The sequence below is a fragment of the Euleptes europaea genome, chromosome 12, assembly GCF_029931775.1.
Source record: "Euleptes europaea isolate rEulEur1 chromosome 12, rEulEur1.hap1, whole genome shotgun sequence".
In the NCBI taxonomy this organism is placed as follows: domain Eukaryota; kingdom Metazoa; phylum Chordata; class Lepidosauria; order Squamata; family Sphaerodactylidae; genus Euleptes; species Euleptes europaea.
Genome location: NC_079323.1, coordinates 59,021,676 through 59,043,318, shown reverse-complemented (window position 1 = coordinate 59,043,318; position 21,643 = coordinate 59,021,676). Strand labels below are relative to the sequence as shown.

Sequence of the window (21,643 nt, the reverse complement as noted above, 5' to 3'; positions counted from 1 at the left end):
AAATAGAAAACTGAGCCAGATGCCTATGTGCGTTCAAGTGATGAATTAGTTGCATTATACTAACTTAAGGCAAATAGAAGTGCGAGAGCACAATAAAATGTCTTACCACTTCCAAAACTAGGTATCACTGTCCCCAATGGGCAACATTCCTCTTCCACCAAATGAGTATGAAGGGAACAAGGAATGTAAAGAGTGAGGCCAAGTCAAGAACACAAACCTAGACTCCCATTCCTTTTTGTTAGAGAAATGTCTCAAGAGTACAACACAGAGATTTCCTTTTAAGAAACTACAGCTGCCCTTAGGCAACAATTTCTGGATTACCAGGAATTCCCAAGGACACTAAAAGCAAGTTATTTCTGCATACTCCAGCTCAGATTCCTACTGCATCTTTTCTACTGACAGCCTGCCAGAAATTTCGATTTAAACAGACGTGAACAAGCCGATTCGGAAAAACCACGCAATCGAGACATCGATCCCGCTTTTCAGGCAAGGCAGACAGCAGCAGTCTTCGCCTAAGCTGGGGAAAGTTAGTAGAAAAGAGCAGGAGTCCAGTAGCACCTTAAAGACTAACAAAAATATTTTCTGGCAGTCTTTAAGGTGCTACTGGACTCTTGCCCTTTTCTACTACTGCAGACAGACTAACACGGCTATCCACTGTGAATTAAAGGCAGATGGATTCAGATTCTAGCTGTATCTGAAGAAGTGGGTGGCTCACGAAAGCTCCTACCCTACCAGAAAATATTTCTGTTCGTCTTTAAGGTGCTACTGGACTCTTGCTCTTTTCTACTACTGCAGACAGACTAACACGGCTACCCACTGTGAATTATCTTCTGGGGAAAGTTGAAAAGCTTCCCCCAAACCACTCTGGGCACACACTCTGCCCGGGCCCCTGGTCCTCACTCTATGTTCCCCCGCAAGCAGAGCCTCAAAAGGGCTGGGGGCGGTCTGCATGAAAGAGCAGCAGCTCCGAAAAAATAAATCACGGTCGTCGGCAAAGAACTCCCTCTTACGCATCCAGGGCCGGTGCTACCATTAGGCGAACTAGGCGGTCGCTTAGGGCGCAGACCTCAGATGGGCCCAGAACTGGCCTCAGGGGCACCGTTTCAAACAGTTTTGTTTCTTGGGGGGCAGGGGGGGGGAAATGCAACCGACAATTTATGTTTTTGTTTAATCGTTTTAAAATAAGCACCACAACAGTGCTATGCAATATAAATAATTACAATGTCTTACAAAAAGTTTTGCGCTTTTATTTTCCCCCCCCCCCTACAAGACATCTGTTTTTGAAAAGGGCAAGGGTCCAGTAGCACCTTCAAGACTAACAAAAATATTTTCTGGCAGGGTATGAGCTTTCGTGAGCCACAGCTCCTACCCTATCAGAAAATATTTTTGTTAGTCTTTAAGGTGCTGCTGGACTCTTGTCCTTCAGATAACTGAAGAAGTGAGCTGTGGCTCACGAAAGCTCCTACCCTGCCAGAAAATATTTTTGTTAGTCTTCAAGGTGCTACCGGACTCTTGCCCTTTTCTACTACTGCGGACAGACTAACACGGCTACCCAATGGGAATTGTCTGTTTTTGAAAATTTGGTTAGCAATGGAGGGGGGGAGGGCACAAGTAGTTAGCCTTGCCTAGGGCGCAAAAATGACTGGCCCCGAGTCCTGTTACGCACCAGACACCTCAGGCAAGGAGGGAAAGGGTTAAGAAAGAAAGGGGGCGGGGGAGGAACCCAGGGATGCAGATATGGGAGTCCAGGAGGCTGGGGTGGAGACAAAACTGACTAGAAAACATTTTATTTTAATGTTTTTATTATTATTATTGTATTTGTTTGTATCTGTTTGTTTTGTTTAATGTTATAAAAATAGAATATATACACACACACACATATATATATACACATATATACACATACATACATACATATATATATACATATATATATATATATATATATATATATATATATATATATATATATATATATATATATATATATATATATATATAAAATCACAACGAGCTGGCCAGAAGCACCCCTGGAAAGGGCAGAAATGGAGGACCAGTATAGGCAGGCAGCACTGGGTGAGACAGATGTGCCCCCCCCCCCGACAGGCGTGGGGAGGCTGGCTGGAGAGACCCGAGAGTGCGCCGTTAGGGAAGGGGGTGGGGACCCCACCAGCCGGCCACCCCCGCCAGCGCGCCTGCGCTCATCTCGCCAGGGTGACCCCCCCCCCGCGCGCCGCGTGCTCCCCCTCCGCAGCGCGCCGCCACTACCTCATCTCTGTCGGGTCTCGGGCGTCCTCTTCACACCCAAGGCAAGGACGGAGCGGCAGCCGACGCGGCGGCGAAGGCCACCGCCCCTGCGAGACGCGCCATCCCACCCCCCGGCGTCGCCTCCTGCCGTCAACCGCCGCTTCCGCCCCCTCAACCGCCGCCGTCTCGCCGAGGGGGAGGGGGGACGAGCTGCCCGGCTCCCTCTCGCTGGCGCCGGAGGGGCTGCGCAACCGAACCCTCACGAGCGCGCCGCAGGGACAGACTCAGACCGTGAGGCGGCCAACCGCGCTTTCGCCCAGCTGCGGGCCCCGCCCTTTTCCTGATGACGGACGCGCCTGTCGGCCTATAGGAGAACAGAAAAGGACCACGGAGTCGCCGCTTACGGAGCACTCTGGCATAGAGTGATAAAGCGGCCAAGCAAACTAGACCGGGGGGGGGGGGGCGCCTTGAAGACTCCCTTCGATAAAAGGAAAACGAACCTTTGTGTGTTCGTAACTATCTATATATAAAAGTTTGGTTCCCGCTTATCGGAAACCGTGTGGGTATGTAAGTACGTACATACAAACGCACGTATATAGACGATAAAAAATACTAGTTACAGGTCTTGAGTTCTGAGGTTCATTAAACCACTTATTTATATATATATATATATATATATATTTATTTATTTATTTTTATTTTACTAAAAGAAGCATAACGAGGTAACCTCGCCTTTCCTTCAAAAGCGAACTATTGTGCTTTCCACATGGGTAACATTCTTATTTCCTCCTCCTCCTCCAGCAATCGCAGCGTCAACGCGTGTGGCATCCCGGAACCAAAAGGCAGTTTGAATCGCTTTGCATGCTGGGAGTTGTAGTTTTCACCGTCTCGGGGGGCTTCCGCTGGAATGCGCGGGTCGAACGCGTCCTAGCCGGGAAGGGCTGCTCGATTGTGGTCCCGCCCCCACGCGCAGAGTGACAGCTGTGCTGGCGGGTTGCTGCCCGCTTTCCTGCGCGGCTCCTTTGGTCGGGTTGCCAGCCCGCACAGGCGCTCCCGCGAAAATCAGAGAAAGGGGCCTGCGAGAGGTAAAGGGTTTGTCATCGTCACCGGGATCTTTTCGGGGTGGAGTGAGCCTACTGGTTCAGTGGGTTGCGCTGCTTTCCAGCGTCCGCTAGATTGGATGCCGCCCATTCATTTTGCTCCATAGCTGCTTAAGGGCGCAAACGCATTTGCCGCTCTCTAGATGCACATTTTCCCCATCTGAGAACTCTGCACGGGGGCTCATTGTTGAGAATTGGGCTGGGGAAAAGGCGCACTTAGAGAGTGGCAAATCCAAGGCAAAACCTCCCGTGCGTTTGCGCCCTAGCAGCTATGGAGCAATATGAATGGGCGGCATCCAAGGGTCTGGTCTCCTTCGTTTTACATACTGCGCCTGCGTGCGAATGTGTCACTCTCTGAGGCTGCAGTGTAGGATAATATAATATAATATAATCTTGCTTGGGTCAGAGGCCCTGATACAAAGTGCTCTGAATGAAATGGGACGTTACGGTGTTCGCAAAAACTCTTTCCGCATACCGATTTCTAGCGACCCATATTAAGAACACACCCAGTGCCTGCCGTCCCACCTGCTTGCAGCTCTGTGTAAAATCCCATGTTTATGTCATTTTTATACATTGGAGGTGAACCTGAAAATGAGGACAGAAGACAATGGGGGTAGAGAATTACTGAGGAAGAGCAGTGAAGATAATAACGAGGAATCTTTGCTTATGCAGATCCTTGCTATCATTAAGACACTTGAGGGAGGGTTGGTGAAAACTGAGCTTTCAGGATGGGCAGCATGTGGCAGTGCACGAGAACACACAGCACCTTCCTTGCACTTCTTTGAGTAAGTGAATATTGAGAGACAGCATGCACACGTCCTGGGGACATTTTTTTTTTTTGCATCGATACCATTTCCTGCAGAAGGTCCTTGCTTTTCAAACAGACAGACTGAAGTGGGTTGCCAGATGGTTTCAACAAAAATACTGGATGCACCTGTCGACCATATATAATGTGGGGGATACATGAGGACTTGTGGGGGGCATCTCATCCCCCCATTTCCTCTTTTCCTTCCTTGGCTCCCTTCCCCCATTGGCTCTCTCCTTTTCCTGCTTCCTTCTCGCCTTCTCACCCACCATCCAGTGTGCCTTTATCTGCCCCTCCTTCAGGTTTTCCTCCTTCCCTTCTCCTGGCAGCCTTTACCTGGGAAAATTATGGCCAAGTAGTGCAGTGTTGGCCTCCAGGTGAAGCTCAACTGTGCACTGGGAAACCTGCAAGGACTTGAGAGGGACACCTTTCCCCATACTATTCCTTTCCTCCTGGGAACCCCAATTTCCTCACCTTTCCCTGTTTCCTTTTCTTCTCACCATCAAGAAAGCTATCTTTTATCTGCCCCCCATCTTTAGCTGTATTTATTATTTCATTTATTCCCCTCCTTTCTCCATAATGGGGACCCAAAGCACATAAGAACATAAGAAAAGCCCTGCTGGATCAGACTAAGGCCCATCAAGTTCAGCAGTCTGTTCACACAGTGGCCAACCAGGTGCCTCTAGGGAAGCCCCCAAACAAGACGACTGCAGCAGCACCATCCTGCCTGTGTTCCACAGCACCTAAGATAATAGGCATGCTCCTCTGATCCTGGAGAGAATAGGTATGCATCATGACTAGTATCCATTTTAAAAGCAGCTTACATCATTCTCCTTTGCTCCATTTTATCCTCACAACAACCCTGTAGGTAGGTTAGGTGAGAATGTGTGACTTGCCCAACCGAGGTCAGCCAGCAAGCCTTCATGACAGAGTGAGATTAGAACCTGGATCTCCCAGTTCCTAGCCTCTGCCCTTCTGCTGGCTGTGGGGGCCCCATTTCCACACTGGAAGGGCACTGTTCTTGACTTAGTTATGGAAACCCCTGTGCCCCATAGCACCTTAAACAGGTTTCCTCCCCCTTTCTTAGCCTTGCAAGCTTGCGTAGTATTTGGGGCTACCCACAATGCAGCCCCATGAGACACAGTCAGTAGATCCTTGACTAACCTTAGGAGCTGGCATGACCCCGCACAAGTGCCTACTTATCCCAGCGCCAGCCTCCCCCGCCAGCACCACCACTCCAGGAACTAAATCCCGGAAGAGGCAGCATACGCTGGCATGGGGGGTGGGTCTTGGAGTGTTCCCTTTAGGCAGCTTCCTCACCCCTTTCAGCCCAGGAATGCCCCTTGGCACAGTGGCATGGCTATGCCACCTTTTTTGGTGGCGTAGCCCTGCTAATGTCAATGGGGCTTTTTTGCTCTTTTTGTATTTTTTAATTTTTAAAAATAGGTTTCTCTTCTCCACAGCGGCCAGAAAGCTTCTTTGGCGGCGGACTGGTTGCCCCACTCCCGGCCACTGCACAACCCCACCCAGGAATGGGCTGCTCAACTTCTTCTAGGTTAATGTGTATATAAAACCTTTGTTATGAAGTATGTTCACAACCTTAACTTTATTTCATTTTCCTTTATATTTTAAGGTAGCTATGAAGGGCTTATATTGGCAGCAGACTTCATCTGCAGAAGAAACAAATTTTGTCTTCTTGGACAAGGTGAGTTACAGTGCTATCCTAGAAATGCTTTGCCGGGCCTAAGTCTAAGTTAATATTCCTGAGTAGAATTCTGAGTAGACCGACTTAGGGTGACACTGTTATTTGCTTAAAAGAAAGACCAGACTATATGTGTCCTACAGATGCAACGTATGTGACACACACATAAGGCTTGTAAGCATATAACAACTTAATGAGCGTGACAGTATTCTATTGCTCACCATAAGATTCTGTATATTTTTGTCCCCATTAGTTATATAGGGAAAACATTTTTGACAGGTGTAACTTCTGTCTTCCCACCATTGAAGTTTCAAAATTCTCCTTTCTGTATAACTATTAAAGACACAAGAACCCTGCCCCACAATGAATCAGGAACTCCTAATTATTAGATAGGTAACAGCGTAAGATGAAAAAACTATAGATTGACCATTGAGTAAGAGGGTATGTCAGTCATAAATTCTGAACAAACATAACATTTTGAACATAGGTTCCCAGGGTCAGCCTTGGGCACTGCAGTTTTTTATACAGTGATAGAGTAGAAATAGATGATTTTGCAGCAAATAAAAATAATGCAAGAGATGCATGTAACTTGTCTTTTCAGCCAGAAGCGGATGGGTTCTTTGCCAATATTTGTACAAAGGTCACAATATTCCATGCGAATCCATGCCGCTCTGAGCCTGGCTTTGGCCGGGAAGAGCAGGGTAACAAATGGAAATAATAAATAAATAAATATTAAGTCAGTATACTATGTATGCTTAAGCCTTAATGTGTTTCAGATAATTTTTGTTGCATATAATGTAATATAATTTCTGTTTCATGTGATTTACAAGTCACTACAGGTCAAACAAGATTCCATATTCTATAGTATACATAGTGAGAAATTGACCATAAGTAAACAAATACATCATAAAAATCAGTGAAATATCTAAACGATTGTATTACGTAATAGTCATAATTACGAAACAGCTAACTTTATCCCTGAATCAGTAATTCTTTAAATTGATTTAGTTGATATTGTCATAACTAGAAATACCAGACTTACTACTCTCTTCTCACCCAACAGCTCCAAAATATCTTACAGGCTGCTGTCTATTAGACACTTCATGCTCTATAAGAAATTTACACAATCAAATATATCAAAATATAAATGTAACGGGGTTGTGGCCATCTCGGGGATACCGACCCTCGACAATTTCTGCTGGCACTTGCTGAGACGGCAAGAGCCCAGCACTCTGGAACTCCCTCTGAGGTGGGGTGGGGACCAGGTGAGCCCACCTGGGTCTCCCAGGGCTCTAGTCTGCCTAGAGTCCTTCCGATTGTTCGGAGATTGCGGACAGTCAAAGAAAGTTGACTTCTCCGTCGGCCATCTTGTCCACTTCTCTCAAAAATAGGTCCTATTAGTCCTTCCATATCTTAGCTTAACCAATTCAGTTAGCTTGGATAATTTGACAATTTCTCAAATGTTATTTGTCCAAGATTTAATGTTTCAGATCTCCATGTTTTCACAGTTTTGTGCTAATAACATTTTTGCTGCTGTCATAAAATCAAGAACCATTATATTATGCACCTGGTTAGTATTTGGATGGGGGACCACCGAGGAATACCAGGGTCACTACGCAGAGTTGAGTAAGTTGTAGTCTCAATAAGTTAGTTTCTTTTTTCAAATTACTAGGATTTTGTCGCTGAAAAATTTGAACCATCTCACCTTCACATTTGTTTGTTTCTACTTATGACATACATGCCCCGTTTTTTTAAAAAAAAATAGTCTTAAACAATTGTTTTCAGTCCAACTCACCCAAGAACCCATGTTTTAAAAACCTTTGTTATAAAGGAATGACTGTAAGAGTGTGTTATGAGGACTGAGTGTTCATCTCATGGTACTCCTGACCTCCGTAACACTCTCTGTTAACAAATGTTCATATGAAAAATATACTTTTGAAACAATCCTTATTTTAGTTGAACTCCATGGTAAGCCAATGGGATTGTGCTTCCTTCTTCAATAATAAACCATGGTGCTTTCTTATCAGCTTTTACCCAGTTATTAATAGTTTTTAATGTTACAGCTTGAGAATACCTTAATATATTCAGACATGCTGATCTTCTGTCCCTTTTCCTTTACAAAATATGCTGTTCTCAGTTTCTGATGAACCAATCTAAGTTTTGTAAATGCCTTTTGTCATTCTTGAAGAGTTCCGTTAGAAAGTACTATTTGCACACTTTCAAAGAGAAAGGACAGTTTTGGAAATATCATTTTCAAGGTTGCTATCATCCCAAACCATGAAAGGTTAAACAGGGTCTACCGTGATGTATCTTGTATAATTTGTTGCATAATTTTAAATGGTGATTATTACACAGATCCTTTACATTAAAACTTAATTATTCAGACATATTACAGCAAACTGAGACCACTAAAGAGTAGTTGATTTTGCAATAGCTTTGTTCATTTTTATATATATTTCCATCTGTATTTACCCCAATTAAGTCCATTTTTGTTTTATATCCAGGTAACATACTATATTCTTGTATACATCTCAGGCTGTGCTCAATAGATTTCTCAGGGTTTTGAGTGACAGAAAAATATCAGCAGCATACAAGCTTATGTTTAAATCCCTTTCCACATATTTTATCCCTGTTATCGCTGGGTTACACCTTTACAGTTCTGCAAGAGGTTCAGTATTGATTGCAAAAAGAATAACAAGAGGGCAGCCCTGCCTCTACCAAGTGTAATGGGTGCTGATAAAATTCTATTCACTTGTAGATGTGCTTTGGGGCAATTGAAAATCGCTTTTATTGTGTTCACGCAATTGCCTTTAATGTTAAATGTCTGAAAAGATTGAAACAAAAAGCACCACTCTGTTCTTTCGAATACATTCTCACAGCATTAAGGCTATTTCTATATTTTTTTCAGCATGGTTTAAAATCGAGATTGGTGTTATCTGTTAAGTAATGGCCTTTAACAAAATTAGTTTGATTAGAATGTGTATATTTATGTAACATGTTGTTTAGCCTTGCTGCAAGAACTGATGTGACTATTCTGTAGTTTACATTTAGCAAATATATTTATTTTTATGAATTAGGTATAATCGGATCCTTATTCTTTTTATAGATAAATATTACCCTGGCATCATTCCAAGAACTTGGAATATTGCCACTCTGTAAACTTTCATTAAACAGGCTCAATGCAGTACATTCATTGTATCTTTATAGTACGCAACTGTTAGGTCATCTGGGCCAGGTGACTTATTATTTATTCATACTTTTTCTAGATTCTTCAGTTGAGCTGAAGCTTTAATTCTGTAATCATAAACATATAGACTTAAGCTAAAGCTCTCAAAAGTTAGAAACTATCTTTTAAAGTAAGCATTTGAGAGCAGGAGTTGCTTTCTATATAGCTCAGAAGAACTAGATTTGTTTGTTGAAGTTGTTCCTTGGATCAGAAAGTAACTTGAGCTGAAATTGTGACGAAATTCTGAGTAACAGCATGAATCAGAGAAAACAAAAAAACAGACTTCATGGGGGGAAAATGAGATGTATGTGTATTCTGTTCTGTGCATTGTTTCATAATATAAAAGTGATGAACTATAAAACTGTGCATAATCAGACGTTTCTTTGGGTAGAACTGAACGTTGCATACAAAAATGTGTACAAACCTCTGTTAGAGAAAAGCAGCTTTCAGATGCATATTTGCTTTTACAAACAGGCACATGGAATCCCACAAGGCGAAAAGTAGCTTTGGGATAGGGAATGGCAATAGAGAAGGGAGATGCAGAGAAAGAATTAGGATTCGGTCTCCCTGACACTTCATCGTCCGCTAGCCCCATCCCAAACCTCTCTTTCCTAATAGAAGCTGTATTTTAATCTGTAAAACAGGTTGCTCTTTCAGCAGTATAAGCAGTTGTGTTCAGAATTTCAGATAAATCTTTGATTGCCCCTGTGGTTCTCTCAAGAGCAAGGCATTGCGATTGATTGGTGATTCCTTCCATTAGATATGGAGGGCAAGACTAATGTTCAGCTTAGGGTGAATCCCCTCTTTAGGTTTTTCCCCTTAGAACAGGGTTTTTAGGGAGCGTTGGTGTTTGTTTTGTTAGCTCTCCCAGGATATTTTTTCAGTAAAATATTTTCCGTCACAGTCTACCTTTTCTTCTTCATTTGTTTTCAAACTTTTGTTCTTTCTGGGAAAGCAGTCCTCTTTTTAAGAAGAACAAAAACTTCCTTCCCCTTGCTGCTCTGATTGCATCAGCTGAGGAGATAATGACATGCAGTCTTCTAAGGAAACATCTCAAATATGGCATCCTTGTGTGAGGACCTGAGCAAGGTTTTGTTGCACCCTGGACATGGAGAGGGCTTGTCCTGCCATTGGTACCATGGCTTTCAAGAGCCAAAGTCCCAAGCTGAGATTCCAGGTCACAAGGTAGAGGAGCTGGAAGAGTTGATAGAGGAACAACCTGCAGAGGTGCTCAAAAGCCACTGTTTTAGGTGGGAGTAGGGAAAGCCCCAACTGTAGCCAGCAGAGGCAACCTCAAATCTCATCTTGACATGTCTTCATCACTGGAGCAGTAAGCCCCAATGGAATTGTAGCACACATGGCCTATCCCCCCATTAATGTAGGGCAACCTGAATCCTGTGAATAGCCTTCTTTGAGAATTCATCTGTGCTAACTGTTTATTCACCTTTTTTCTTGTTTTGGAAACAATATTATACATTTTTGTTTTCTTTAAGGTTGTTTGATTTTTCCAGCTGCATAAATCTCAAACTGAAGGATCACACTAAGGCAGGAAGTTGGACAATAGTTGAGGAAATATGCATCGGTCAGGATGCCATCTTTACTCAGTGAAGAAAGTTCCATAACCCCTTGTGCACTTTTATAGCCTCCTCAGAGCATGGTCCTTGACACTTATTTTGCCTTACAATCAGATACTTAACTTCCTGTACAAAATGATTAGCTGGTTATTGTTGCTTCCTACTTACATGCTCTGTAGTATGCTGTTTAGAATGAATGTCATGTAATTTCATTCTAGGATAACCTTCCTGTTTTGAAAGACAACTATGTAAAAGTGCAAGTTAAAGCCTGTGCTCTCAACCGGATTGATAAAAAGGTATTATTTTATTTTTAGAAAACTGAAGAGAGTGCATTCTTGTGGCAGATTTGCCTGTATATGGTAAAGGTGCATATATAAATGACAGTGAAATTCTAAGCAGAGTTATACCCTTCTAAGCCTATTGACTCCAGCGGATTTAGAAGGGTAGGGTGTAACTCTGTTTAGGATTGCACTTTACGTGACCTGTTTCACTTTGTACTGTAAATGAAATTGAATGGGGATAGGGACAAAGTAGGGGAAATAAAGATTCCGTTTCTTGTGTATTAGAATGTACGAAAATGCTGTTGTATCAGTTGAATAGAAGCCAAGTCTTCATTTCCAGCCTCTACATTTTCCCCTTCAAATAAGAAAGTTGGTCTAGCAATTTAAAATAGTTGCTATTTTTATAGTTAAATTTATGGATTTAGTCCCACATCACTGAATCCTGGTGATCAAGATTTACCTATTTCATCAAAAACGTAGTGTGAAAGAAAAGAAATTCTAAGACCTAAATAGCTGGTTTCCATGTTTCAACTATGTGCATGCAATCTGTTTGAAACCTCATGGTGATTAGTCCATGCAGTACTCATAAAAGACTGTCATGCTAAATAAATGTCATCCATCACCTGGAGAGTTTCTTTGCAGCCCCTAGCTTCCATTAGGAATGCATATTGTTAGTGATAAGACTTTCCATATTGCAAGGGTAATACATGCATTGACATGGGGAGAGGGCATGGCTCAGTTGTAGAGTATATGTTTTGCATGCAGAAGGTCCCGGGTACAATCCCTGGCATCTCCAGTGAGAAAACTCAGGTAGTAAGTGATATGAAAGACCTTTCCCTGAGATCAGGTAGTAGGAGATGTGAAAGGCTTCTTCCTGAGACCTTGGAGAGTCACTGCCAGTCAGAATAGACAATGCTGACTTTGATAGACTGATGATCTGACTTGGTTTAAAGCATGCGTTTGTGTGTGAGAGACATGCAGTGCAATCCTAAGAACACTTTTCTGGGAGCAAGCCCCATTGACTAGATATGGATAGGATATCTGCTGCATACCTATTCTCTCCAGGATCAGAGGAGCATGCCTATTATTTTGGGTGCTGTGGAACACAGGCAGGATGGTGCTGCTGCACTCGTCTTGTTTGTGCCTTCCTGGAGGCACCTGGTTGGCCACTGTGTGAACAGACTGCTGGACTTGATGGGCCTTGGTCTGATCCAGCAGGGCCTTTCTTATGTTCTTATGATTCTGATTAGATTTGCTTAGAATGTCTCTCTTAAGTCCATGTGATATGCCTGCTTTAGCAGCTGTGTAGAAGCTGTTTTAAGTACCCATTCTTTGGTTCCGTTTCTGGCTGTAACAGAATGTGAATGTTTTCTACACATGAAACTAAGCATTCCCTTAGGTGATGTGTTTACTTCTGTGGTCCCATAGTCAGTGGAAAATGATTGAGCAATGTGTACCTAATTGCGTACAGAATCAGAGCTGAAGTAGAAGAGGTTAAACATTCAAAAGTATGCAGCATAAAGATCCACTTATTACATTATTTACTACTACACTTCTGTAGCTTATTGTGCTCCTATACATGCTTCATATATGAACTCTGAAGTTAATTGAATTAAAATGTGTGTGTTTTTTTTTAGTATGACAGGTATCTGACTAACATTGGACACAACCTGTTTGTTCATATTTTAAATGAAACATAATGGGGATTGAGACAAAGTGAAGGACATGAAGATTCAAGCCAGATGTTGTTAATCACATGGCAAATTTTATTAAAATTTATTAAAATTAATAGAAAAAGGGTGTGTTCAAGGAAAAATAGGGGAGGTCTGTTTGTGCAGTTCACAACATTTCAGCAATTAGGTAAACCAGCTGAAATCCTAAAGTGAAGATGGAGATTGTATTCATATTGCAACTTTAGACAAAGTTTCTATTGTTTACTTTGTTTTATAGTGTGCCTTTCTCACAAAAACATAAGGTGGATTCTTTCAAGTATTCAGTATCTAGTTTGCTAGTTGTCCATGTTTTTTTTACATAGAAAGAACAGAGTATAGCCATTGTGAAGAACTAAACATCTACACCACACCCTAGTCTGTGTTGTCAAGGATATTAGATTTTCTGGGTCATGTCATACCCTTTCCATCCTCTTACTCTGACTGATTGATTTGAGTCAAGTTTTGATACTGCAGGCTATATTTACACCTTCTATAAGATATTTGACTTAGGAAATATGTGTACTAGTCTTGGCAGCAGACATCCTAACTGTTAATTGACTTAGCTTTTATTAGAAATCAAGATGCAGAAGGAATTTCTACCTGTCGGGAGGGAAATTGCTGGTGTTGTGTTGGAGAGTGAGTATACTTATTAACAATGTTATTCTAACCTTTGACAGCGAAAAAATAATCTAGAACTCAGTGAACATCATTTGAACTATAAATCTATCCATCAATTGTATATGAAATCCAATTCCCAGTGTTTATATAACTTTATGCCAGTGTTCTGTTTTGCATTGGTATAAGAAACAGAAACCAGAATTGGTCCATGTAGGCTTGAGTCAATTGTTGGAAGTCATCAAGTGCAAGGAGGAAGCTTAACTCCACCCCATTGTGCCTCATGAACACTGCACCTTTATAACGAAATGGATACCATTAATTCTTAAGGTAAAGTAATTTTGACAAATGCTGCTGCAGTGGATGGCAAAGCCTTCCTGTGGTGGAGCTGCTATCGACAACATCATCATGATGGGGGAGCAGTGTCTACTCCTGCCTTTGAAGGTGGTTTTAATCCAAGTTCATTCCAGTTCTGCACTGCCAGTAGGTTATAACAATCAAATATAAAACTAAATTCTATGTTAAAATTAACTAAAACACATACAATACGAAAAATAGACTAAAAGCAGCAATAAAATATATCGTAAAAACAGTTTTCAGTCACTTAATAAACACTTCAGGCCCAATCACCCACCATACATTGAAATCCTGTAATTTGGAATGTTCTTTAAATGGAGAGATTGAGGTGACTGTCCCTGGCAAATGAATTTCCATAGTGTGAAATGTCCAAGAATGCCCTTCTCCATGCACCAATCAATCTGATTTCAGACAAAGAAGGAATTTGGAGCAAGGCCTCCTCTGCTGAACTTTATATGGGGGAAGGGGCAGCGTGTTTTCATAGCTTACTCCTCCCAAGCAATTAAGAATCATGCCTTCTACTTTCTGCATCACCCCAGTCTGGTTTCTGTGTCTTGGTCACACTACGTTAGAGTGTAGAAACTCACAACTGCTCTTATATTTTTTCCAGCAGCAGATAAGCTAGCCAGATCTTGCACTGCACTCTGCAGGAGCAATGGCCTCAGTAGTTATACTGATGCCCAGTCAAGAGCATTCTTCTTCCATTCATCCCTTCCCTTCCCATTTCTTATTGAAGTCAATTTCCATGGGTGTAGTGAGAGGAAAGGCAGTCCTGCTTCTCCAAGCCTGTGCTGCCCTGAAGTAACCATATCATGCAGGCTCTGAAAATAATCCTCCTTAGTCCCACCACCACCACCATTAGAAATGAAATGCAGTTTCTAGCATGGAAGATTCTTTTCTTCAGATGTTTGAAAAAGCCCTCCGTATGCTCTGTGTTGTGGTGCTGCTCTGTTCTTTATTACTAGTACAATTAGCAACTTAAGCAGAGAGTAATTAATTTAAAATCACTTTTATCAACATGCAATGACTTGAGCTTTAGGAGCAAATACAGGTACACAAAAACCTGTCCTTCTTGACAGGTACTTCTTTATAAGGAGATGACTGTATCCTTCCTGAAAAAATGACAGCGACATTAATATTGCTATGATGCTGGAAGAAAATGATATCCTTGTAGCTTTTGAAGTTCAATATCCAGAATGCATTGTACTGTATGGTGTGCATACCCAGCCAGATCTTTTGTGTACTCTTATTTGGGTTGTCAGAAGTTTACTTCTTGCATCTCCCCTTTTACACATCACAACTCTCTGCCTATCCCTTTTCCAGTCCCTATTTTTTCACAGTCCCTAACAGCCCCTAATGGGCTACCGTTCATGTATTTGGCTGTGAATAATAGGTTTGCAGTCCTGATGCTGCAAATCATGAGCTGCCACAACTCAGGAAAAAAGGAAGAAAGACAGTCTTCTCTCAGGAATATGGGCAGGGTTCAGATAAACTTGATTAAGTTTCTGTTGGGCTGACTAGTACAGTGAGGGAAAAAAGAATTTGATCCCCTGCTGAATTTGCTCATTGCCCTCTGACGAAGAAATGACCAGTCCATAATTTTAATGGTAGGTCTATTGTAGCTGTGAGAGACAGAATACCGGTAACAACAGGAAAAACCCCGGAAACCCAGAAGACAAAACTCAGAGATTGATGTGCATTATAATGAGTGAAATAAGTATTTGATCCCTTTGCAAAAGCTGACTTAGTACTTGGTGGCAAAACCCTTGTTGGCAATTACAGAGGTCAGACATTTCTTGTAGATGGCCACCAGGTTTGCACACATCTCAGGAGGTATTTTGTCCCACTCCTCTTTGCAGATCCTCTCCAAGTCAGTCAGATTTCGAGGCTGATGTGTAGCTACTCGAACCTTCAGCTCCCTCCACAGATTTTCGATGGGATGAAGGTCTGGAGACTGGCTAGGCCACTCCAGGACCTTAATGTGCTTCTTCTAAGATTTGACGATACATGGTCCCGTCCATCGTCCCTTCAATGCGGTGAAGGTGTCCTGTCCCCTTAGCAGAAAAACACCCCCAAAGCATAATATGTCCCCCTCCATGTTTGACGGTGGGGATGGTGTTCTTGGGGTCGTAGGCAGCATTCCTCTTTGTGTTTGGAGCACGGCAAGTTGAGTTGATGCCAAAGAGCTCGATTTTGGTCTCATCTGACCACAACACTTTCACCCAGTTCTCCTCTGGGTCATTCAGATGTGCATTGGCAAACTGCAGACGGGCCTGTACATGTGCTGTCTTAAGCAAGGGGACCTTGCGGGCTCTGCAAGATCTCAGTCCTTCACGGCGTAGTGTGTTACCAACTGTTTTCATGGTGACTATGGTCCTAGCTGCCCTGAGATCATTGACAAGTTCCCCCCGTGTAGTTCTGGGCTGCCTCATCACCGTTCTCATGATCATTGCAACTCCACGAGATGAGATCTTGCATGGAGCCCCAGACCGAGGGAGGTTGACAGTTAGGGTTAGGGTTGTCACCTTCTCACCAAGCTGCTTGGCAATAGTCTTGTAGCCCAGTCCAGCCTTGTGCAGGTCTACAATCTTGTCCCTGACATCCTTGGACAGCTCTTTGGTCTTGGTCATGGTGGCTAGTTTGAAATCTGATGGATTGATTGCTTCTGTTGACAGCAGAACCCTAACCCTAATCCGGCTGGTTGATAGGGGATCAAATACTTATTTCACTCATTATAATGCACATCAGTCTCTGACTTTTGTCTTCTGGGTTTCTGGGGGTTTTCCTGTTATTCTGTCTCTCACAGCTACAATAAACCTACCATTAAAATTATGGACTGGTCTTTTCTTCGTCAGAGGGCAAACGGGCAAATTTAGCAGTGGATCAAATACTTTTTCCCCTCACTGTACATGGGTTTTACTTGTGCTCTGTATCAGACTCATTGCTTTTTGTTGGAGGATTGTTTTTCCACAGATCATACCTTATTAGTGACCTTGGGGGAGTCTTGTCTTTCACTGCACCTTATGATTCAGTGCATTTGCATGTCCCTTGAGGTCTTTGCCTTGTAAGCACTTCTTTTTGCAATTACCACATTTTGATCTGTAGACAGATGTGGGGACATAAGGAGGCTTCTGTATGATGGCTCAGGCTCTACTTTCCCTCAATTGGGGTAAACACTGAGCTCCATCTCAGAGAATTTTTCCAATGTTTTCCTTCCTATTTCACCTTCATGATCTCAACACTGTCCCTCACTATCCCACCCTTCCTGTCCATTTGAGATCAGGAATCATACCTGGCAGACTGTTTTGTAAGTATATATGACCTTTTATGCATGGTTATTATGTTTCTGGTTCGTCCCTCTCTTGTCTCACACTTTTATATCCTGAGATCGGAAAACCTTGGGCGAAAATGCATGGTCGCTTTAGCCTCCTTTATTCCCTGTTTCAGCCAGGATTCAGCCAGGATCGAATGCATGCGTTTCGCCAAACGTGCGTTCAATCCTGGCTGAAACAGGGAATAAAGGAGGCTAAAGCAACCATGCATTTTCGCCCCTTATGTGTGGCTTGTTGTGAGGAAAGTCCTGGGAGTCTGAGGAGCACTGCATAATCACAAGCAGAAATCCGGAAGTGTCTGAGTCCCTACCCCTTAAAAACGCTGCTTTGTAGTTGGCTGTAGTGCTCACTGTGATAATAATGTCACCCCTCCCCCTCCCCTTCCCCCACTGCAAGTCACCGTTTCACAACCCATTTTTTCAAAATGAAGTACTGTAGAATCACCAGCCAAAACCCATAAGCATCTGAGTCCCTGCACCTTGAAAACACAGCTCTCCTCAGAAAAGTAAAAGCGGGGAGGGGAGATTCTTCACTCGTGTGTGAATCTGTGAACACAACACTGTTGAAACAGACAGGAGAAGGTGCAATGGGGGAAGTTCTGACTAGAGAAGACGCCTCCTCTTGGCGCTCTCCACCTTTTATTTTCCGCTGGTTTGATGGCATATCGATATATCTGTAAATCATCTAAAATATTAATCAGAATCGTAGAGAGAGGCAGCGGAGGCTAGGATCGGGCACTTGCTCCCCCCCACCACATTTGGGTGATGAGTTACCTATGGGGGGAGGTGAGCAAGCAAACAATCCTAACCTCTGCTGCCTCTCTCTGCGATTTTGATTAATATTTTAGATGGTATATCGATATATCGTTAAATCATCAGACCAGCAGGGGGGAAAAGGTGGAAGGCGCACAGAGAAGGCGTCAGCCACGTGGCCACCTCTGCCTCTGGTATGGCTTCCCAGGGCATTTCAGAGGGGGTGGCTGAAGGCTGGCTGGAGGAGGAGTTGGAGAAGGAGTTGGGGGACGGAGCTGTGACGGACAAGGGGCTAATCTGCAGCAAAAGCTCGGAGACCAAGCTTGTGAACCTGTATGACAGGGAGCAGTGAACAACCCTGTGAAATAAGGGTTCTGTATAGCAAGGCTAGTAGGACACACAACCTGTGGAGTGACAGGATTGAGAATTGGGTGAAAGAGGGCCCTTTCTCCGGTCACAAAGGGGAATCAGTCTCTGGGATAGAGCTATTCCGGTTGCAGGGTGGTGTGGAGGATTTCTGCCACTGGTGTGTGGGGTAGTTCAGTGAGAAGCTGAGAGACCAAGAGTGGGCGACAGAAAAGCATTCTGAGCTTGGTAACCAGACGGAGAAGAAGCTGTGAAGGACTCTGAGCTCGTGAACCTGTGTGGCAGGAAGCCGTGAACAATTCTGTGAGCCTAAGGGTTCAGTATAGCCAAAGCTAGGAGAAAACACACAACCTGTGGAGTGACAGGATTGAGAACTGGGTGGAAAAGGGCCCTTTCTCAGTCTCTGGGGCAGAGATATTCCGGTTGCAGGGTGGTGTGGAGGATTTCTCCACTGGTGTGGGGCAGTTCAGTGGGAACTGGAAGAGGGAAGTTGGTAATTCCCCATACTTCTGGATGTTCTCTGGGAATAAGAGATTCAAAGTCTCTTCATTCCTGTTTAGCTGGGCTGGGAGCGGAGTCTGTGACACTGAATCCGTGAGAGCTCTGAGGAACAGAACTAAGCTTGTAAACTAAGAACTGAAGGAACCTAACTTGAGAAAACACCTAAGCTAAAGACAACTTGAATAACATCTAAACTAAGCTATCTCTCTGAAGGAATCTTGTGGTACATATAAGTGGTTTTGTGTTTTCCCTCCAGTTCAGCCTTTTCCTCAAAAATCCATCTTGTGAATACTGTTAAATAAATTTTCCTGTTTTGTTTGTTATCTATAAGAAGCCTCTTGTGTCGAATTTCTCTCTGAGGTAAAATCTGGTGGGGACTGGAAGAGGAGAAAAAATAATCCCCTCACAATACACTCAGGCTAACGCTTTCCCTCAGCATATACAGTCAGGCTGAGAGAGTGCGTCATAGGGGCGCATCGGGGTGTGGGAAGATCGACCTGCAACTTGACTATGCATTTTCCAGTAACTGAGATAAGCTTGGAAGAAAACCCAGGGAAGTCACGGGACAGAAACGAGCTGAGCCCCCAGTGAAGAGAGCATCATGCATAACTCCAACAGAGAACTGAGACAATCACAGGAGAATCGTGAGACAAAGTAACCATGCGTAAAAGCCCTATGATTCATTCTAAAAGTACAGTTTGTTTCAACTGAAACTTGTTTATTTTCCTTTGCATTGTTTTCTTCAAGTTGGGAAAAAAGTGTCCTCCTTTCAGCCACATGATGAGGTAGTGGGTAAGTGTTGCTCTCTTATGTAGCTCACTAAAATGTTCAAATTTTAGAAATGCTTCAGGACCTTTTGTTAATTTTCTTAAAAACTTTCACTCAAAACTGGATTGTTGTTTTCGTTCTCGAATATTGTTCAGTATTTTGGAGGACTTCCAAAACATTTCAGTCATTAAAAGCTAATGAGAATGTTGCTGTTGACACTAGATTATTTATTTGTTACACTTGTATGCCACTCTTCCTCCAAAACACAGAATTGTTTCCAGTCTCACAGCAGCAGTGCTCTCAGAGACAGTGACTTGTCCTATGCCAACAACTTCATAGCTGAGCAGGCAATTTGTATCTGATCTTCACATCCAACTGCAGCATTCTAGCTGTTGGATCAGACTGACTCATGTTGACATTGGGCTACCCAAGGCGATGCAGCAATGTCAGATAATTTCCTGCCTCCCACAGCAGCCCACTGAACTCACCGGAATGATGCTCCTAAGTGATAGGGGAGACACAGAAACAGAATTAGGGATGAGTCTGGGGGTGGGAACTAGAGCAGGAGTGGAGAATTGGCAAAAATCACACACATATTCCCTTGGCTGACCAAAATTGTTGAGAGCCAACATTGGAATGTGTTCTAGGGAGCTCTAGGGAAGAGATTGGTCCTGCCTATTATATTTCTATCTACTGTTTCTCCAGGATGGCCTTTGTGGTTTGTCCATCATCCATTTTGTCTTTATGAGAATCTGTGAGATAGGAAACCAGTGATTGACCCAAGGTCACCCAGTGAGTTTTACTGTGGAATGAAGATTTTAATTCACCTGTGTGAGCATTTGCTTGGTTTGTGAAAGAGTATGGGGGAGTGATTTCTGCTGATTCCTCCCTTCAGCTTCAGTTTCTCCTCTGTATTCCACACTGTTTCCAAGGATTCTTGAAGTGGGTTCTTAAAGGCGATTAGGAGGCTCCAGTAGGGAGGAGAAGGTGTCAAAGATCTCTTCCATGAACTCACCTTCATTCACAGCGTATATGATCCAAACATTTGTCACTTTAAACTGTTTAGTTCCTGATTATTTAATTGCATCGACTATATAAGTAGTCCTACACAGTATCTCTCAAGTACATTTTTATCCCATACTTCCTCCAAGGTACTCAGAGAGGCATACATTGTTTTATGTTACTGTCACATCAGCCCAGTGAGGCTGAGAGAATGTGACCAGCCCAAGGTCACCAAGTGAGCTTCATGGTGCTGTGTGGGTTTGAATCCACAGTGGCCCCAGCTACTTAGTAAGGCCCCTGCTCATTTTTCTTTTTGTTTGTGTAAAAGGGAGATAGTGTAGGCGTCTACTCTTTTAGATCCCAGTGGAGCCTCCAGATGTAAGGGTCTTGTTACCACTTCTGCTTGAGTAGTAAAACATTAAAAACAAAAGTCCAAGATTGTTCTCTTTGCTACAGAAGGGGAAAGCCAGTGCAAAATTACAAGTGTGACAGTGCAAAATGTCTGCCCAGACCAATTCTGCCAGTTTTTGTTCTTCTTTAAAGAAGTAGTAGGAGAAGTGGAGAGGAAGGAATGAAAGAGCATGGAAAGAGGGAGCACAAACAATGATAGATAACTATGGCATTGTACCCTGTGCCATCCCACAAATAACAATAAAAGATAGCACAAGAAATTGGGGGTGGGGGTCTGTAGCTGTCCTAAGGTAAGCCTGTGAGGAAGCTTGCAAGTAGTTGTTGTTTCAGTATTATTTAGCTTCATAACCATATTCAGCAGTTAACGTTTATCATAAGTTTTGTTTCTCTCTTTTTCACAGGAATTTTGCCTCTGGATTCTGAAGAATCTGGTTTGTGTGAAGTTGTTGTTGTTCATGAGCATTATTTAGGTAGGTATCTCATATTGGCTAACAATTCAGTTTTCTGGGTATAAAGACCTGATTGACAGTTTAAAACCATGCTACTTGAAAAAGCTGAAATGTTAAAATTGGTATGTAACTAACAATGGCTAAGTATCCTCAGATGCAAACTGTGTTAAACTTAAGTTTTAAATTCTGTGTACTCAAGCTTCTGAACAATAGTAGCAATACATTACTAGTCTATGAGTGAATGTTCCAACAGAAACCACAAGAGCTGACTCATCTGTTCTGCTTCACTTCTTGCTTCACTCTGTCTTCTTGCTGATTGACCCTGAAACTCCTCAAACAAGCATTTTTAAAGCAATGTTCACTCTTGCTTTGAGTTTTGCATTTCCTTTCATCTGTCATCTTTTCTTCTAGGGCATCTTTGTTTTACTTTTGGAGGAATTATG

The 21,643-nt window shown here is 42.9% G+C and overlaps 1 protein-coding gene across 1 annotated transcript in view; it reads left to right on the top strand.

The window, feature by feature from the left end:
• Positions 1-5,789: 5,789 nt before the first annotated feature.
• CRYZL1 (crystallin zeta like 1) overlaps positions 5,790-21,643 on the top strand; it is a 41,173-nt gene continuing 25,319 nt past the window's right edge. Inside the window, exons 1-5 of the mRNA XM_056858430.1 lie at positions 5,790-5,857; positions 10,873-10,950; positions 13,211-13,283; positions 19,318-19,362; positions 21,153-21,221. Of these exons, the coding sequence (XP_056714408.1) occupies positions 5,792-5,857; positions 10,873-10,950; positions 13,211-13,283; positions 19,318-19,362; positions 21,153-21,221 (331 nt within the window). The 5' untranslated portion in view covers positions 5,790-5,791. The remainder of the gene's footprint in view (positions 5,858-10,872; positions 10,951-13,210; positions 13,284-19,317; positions 19,363-21,152; positions 21,222-21,643) is intronic.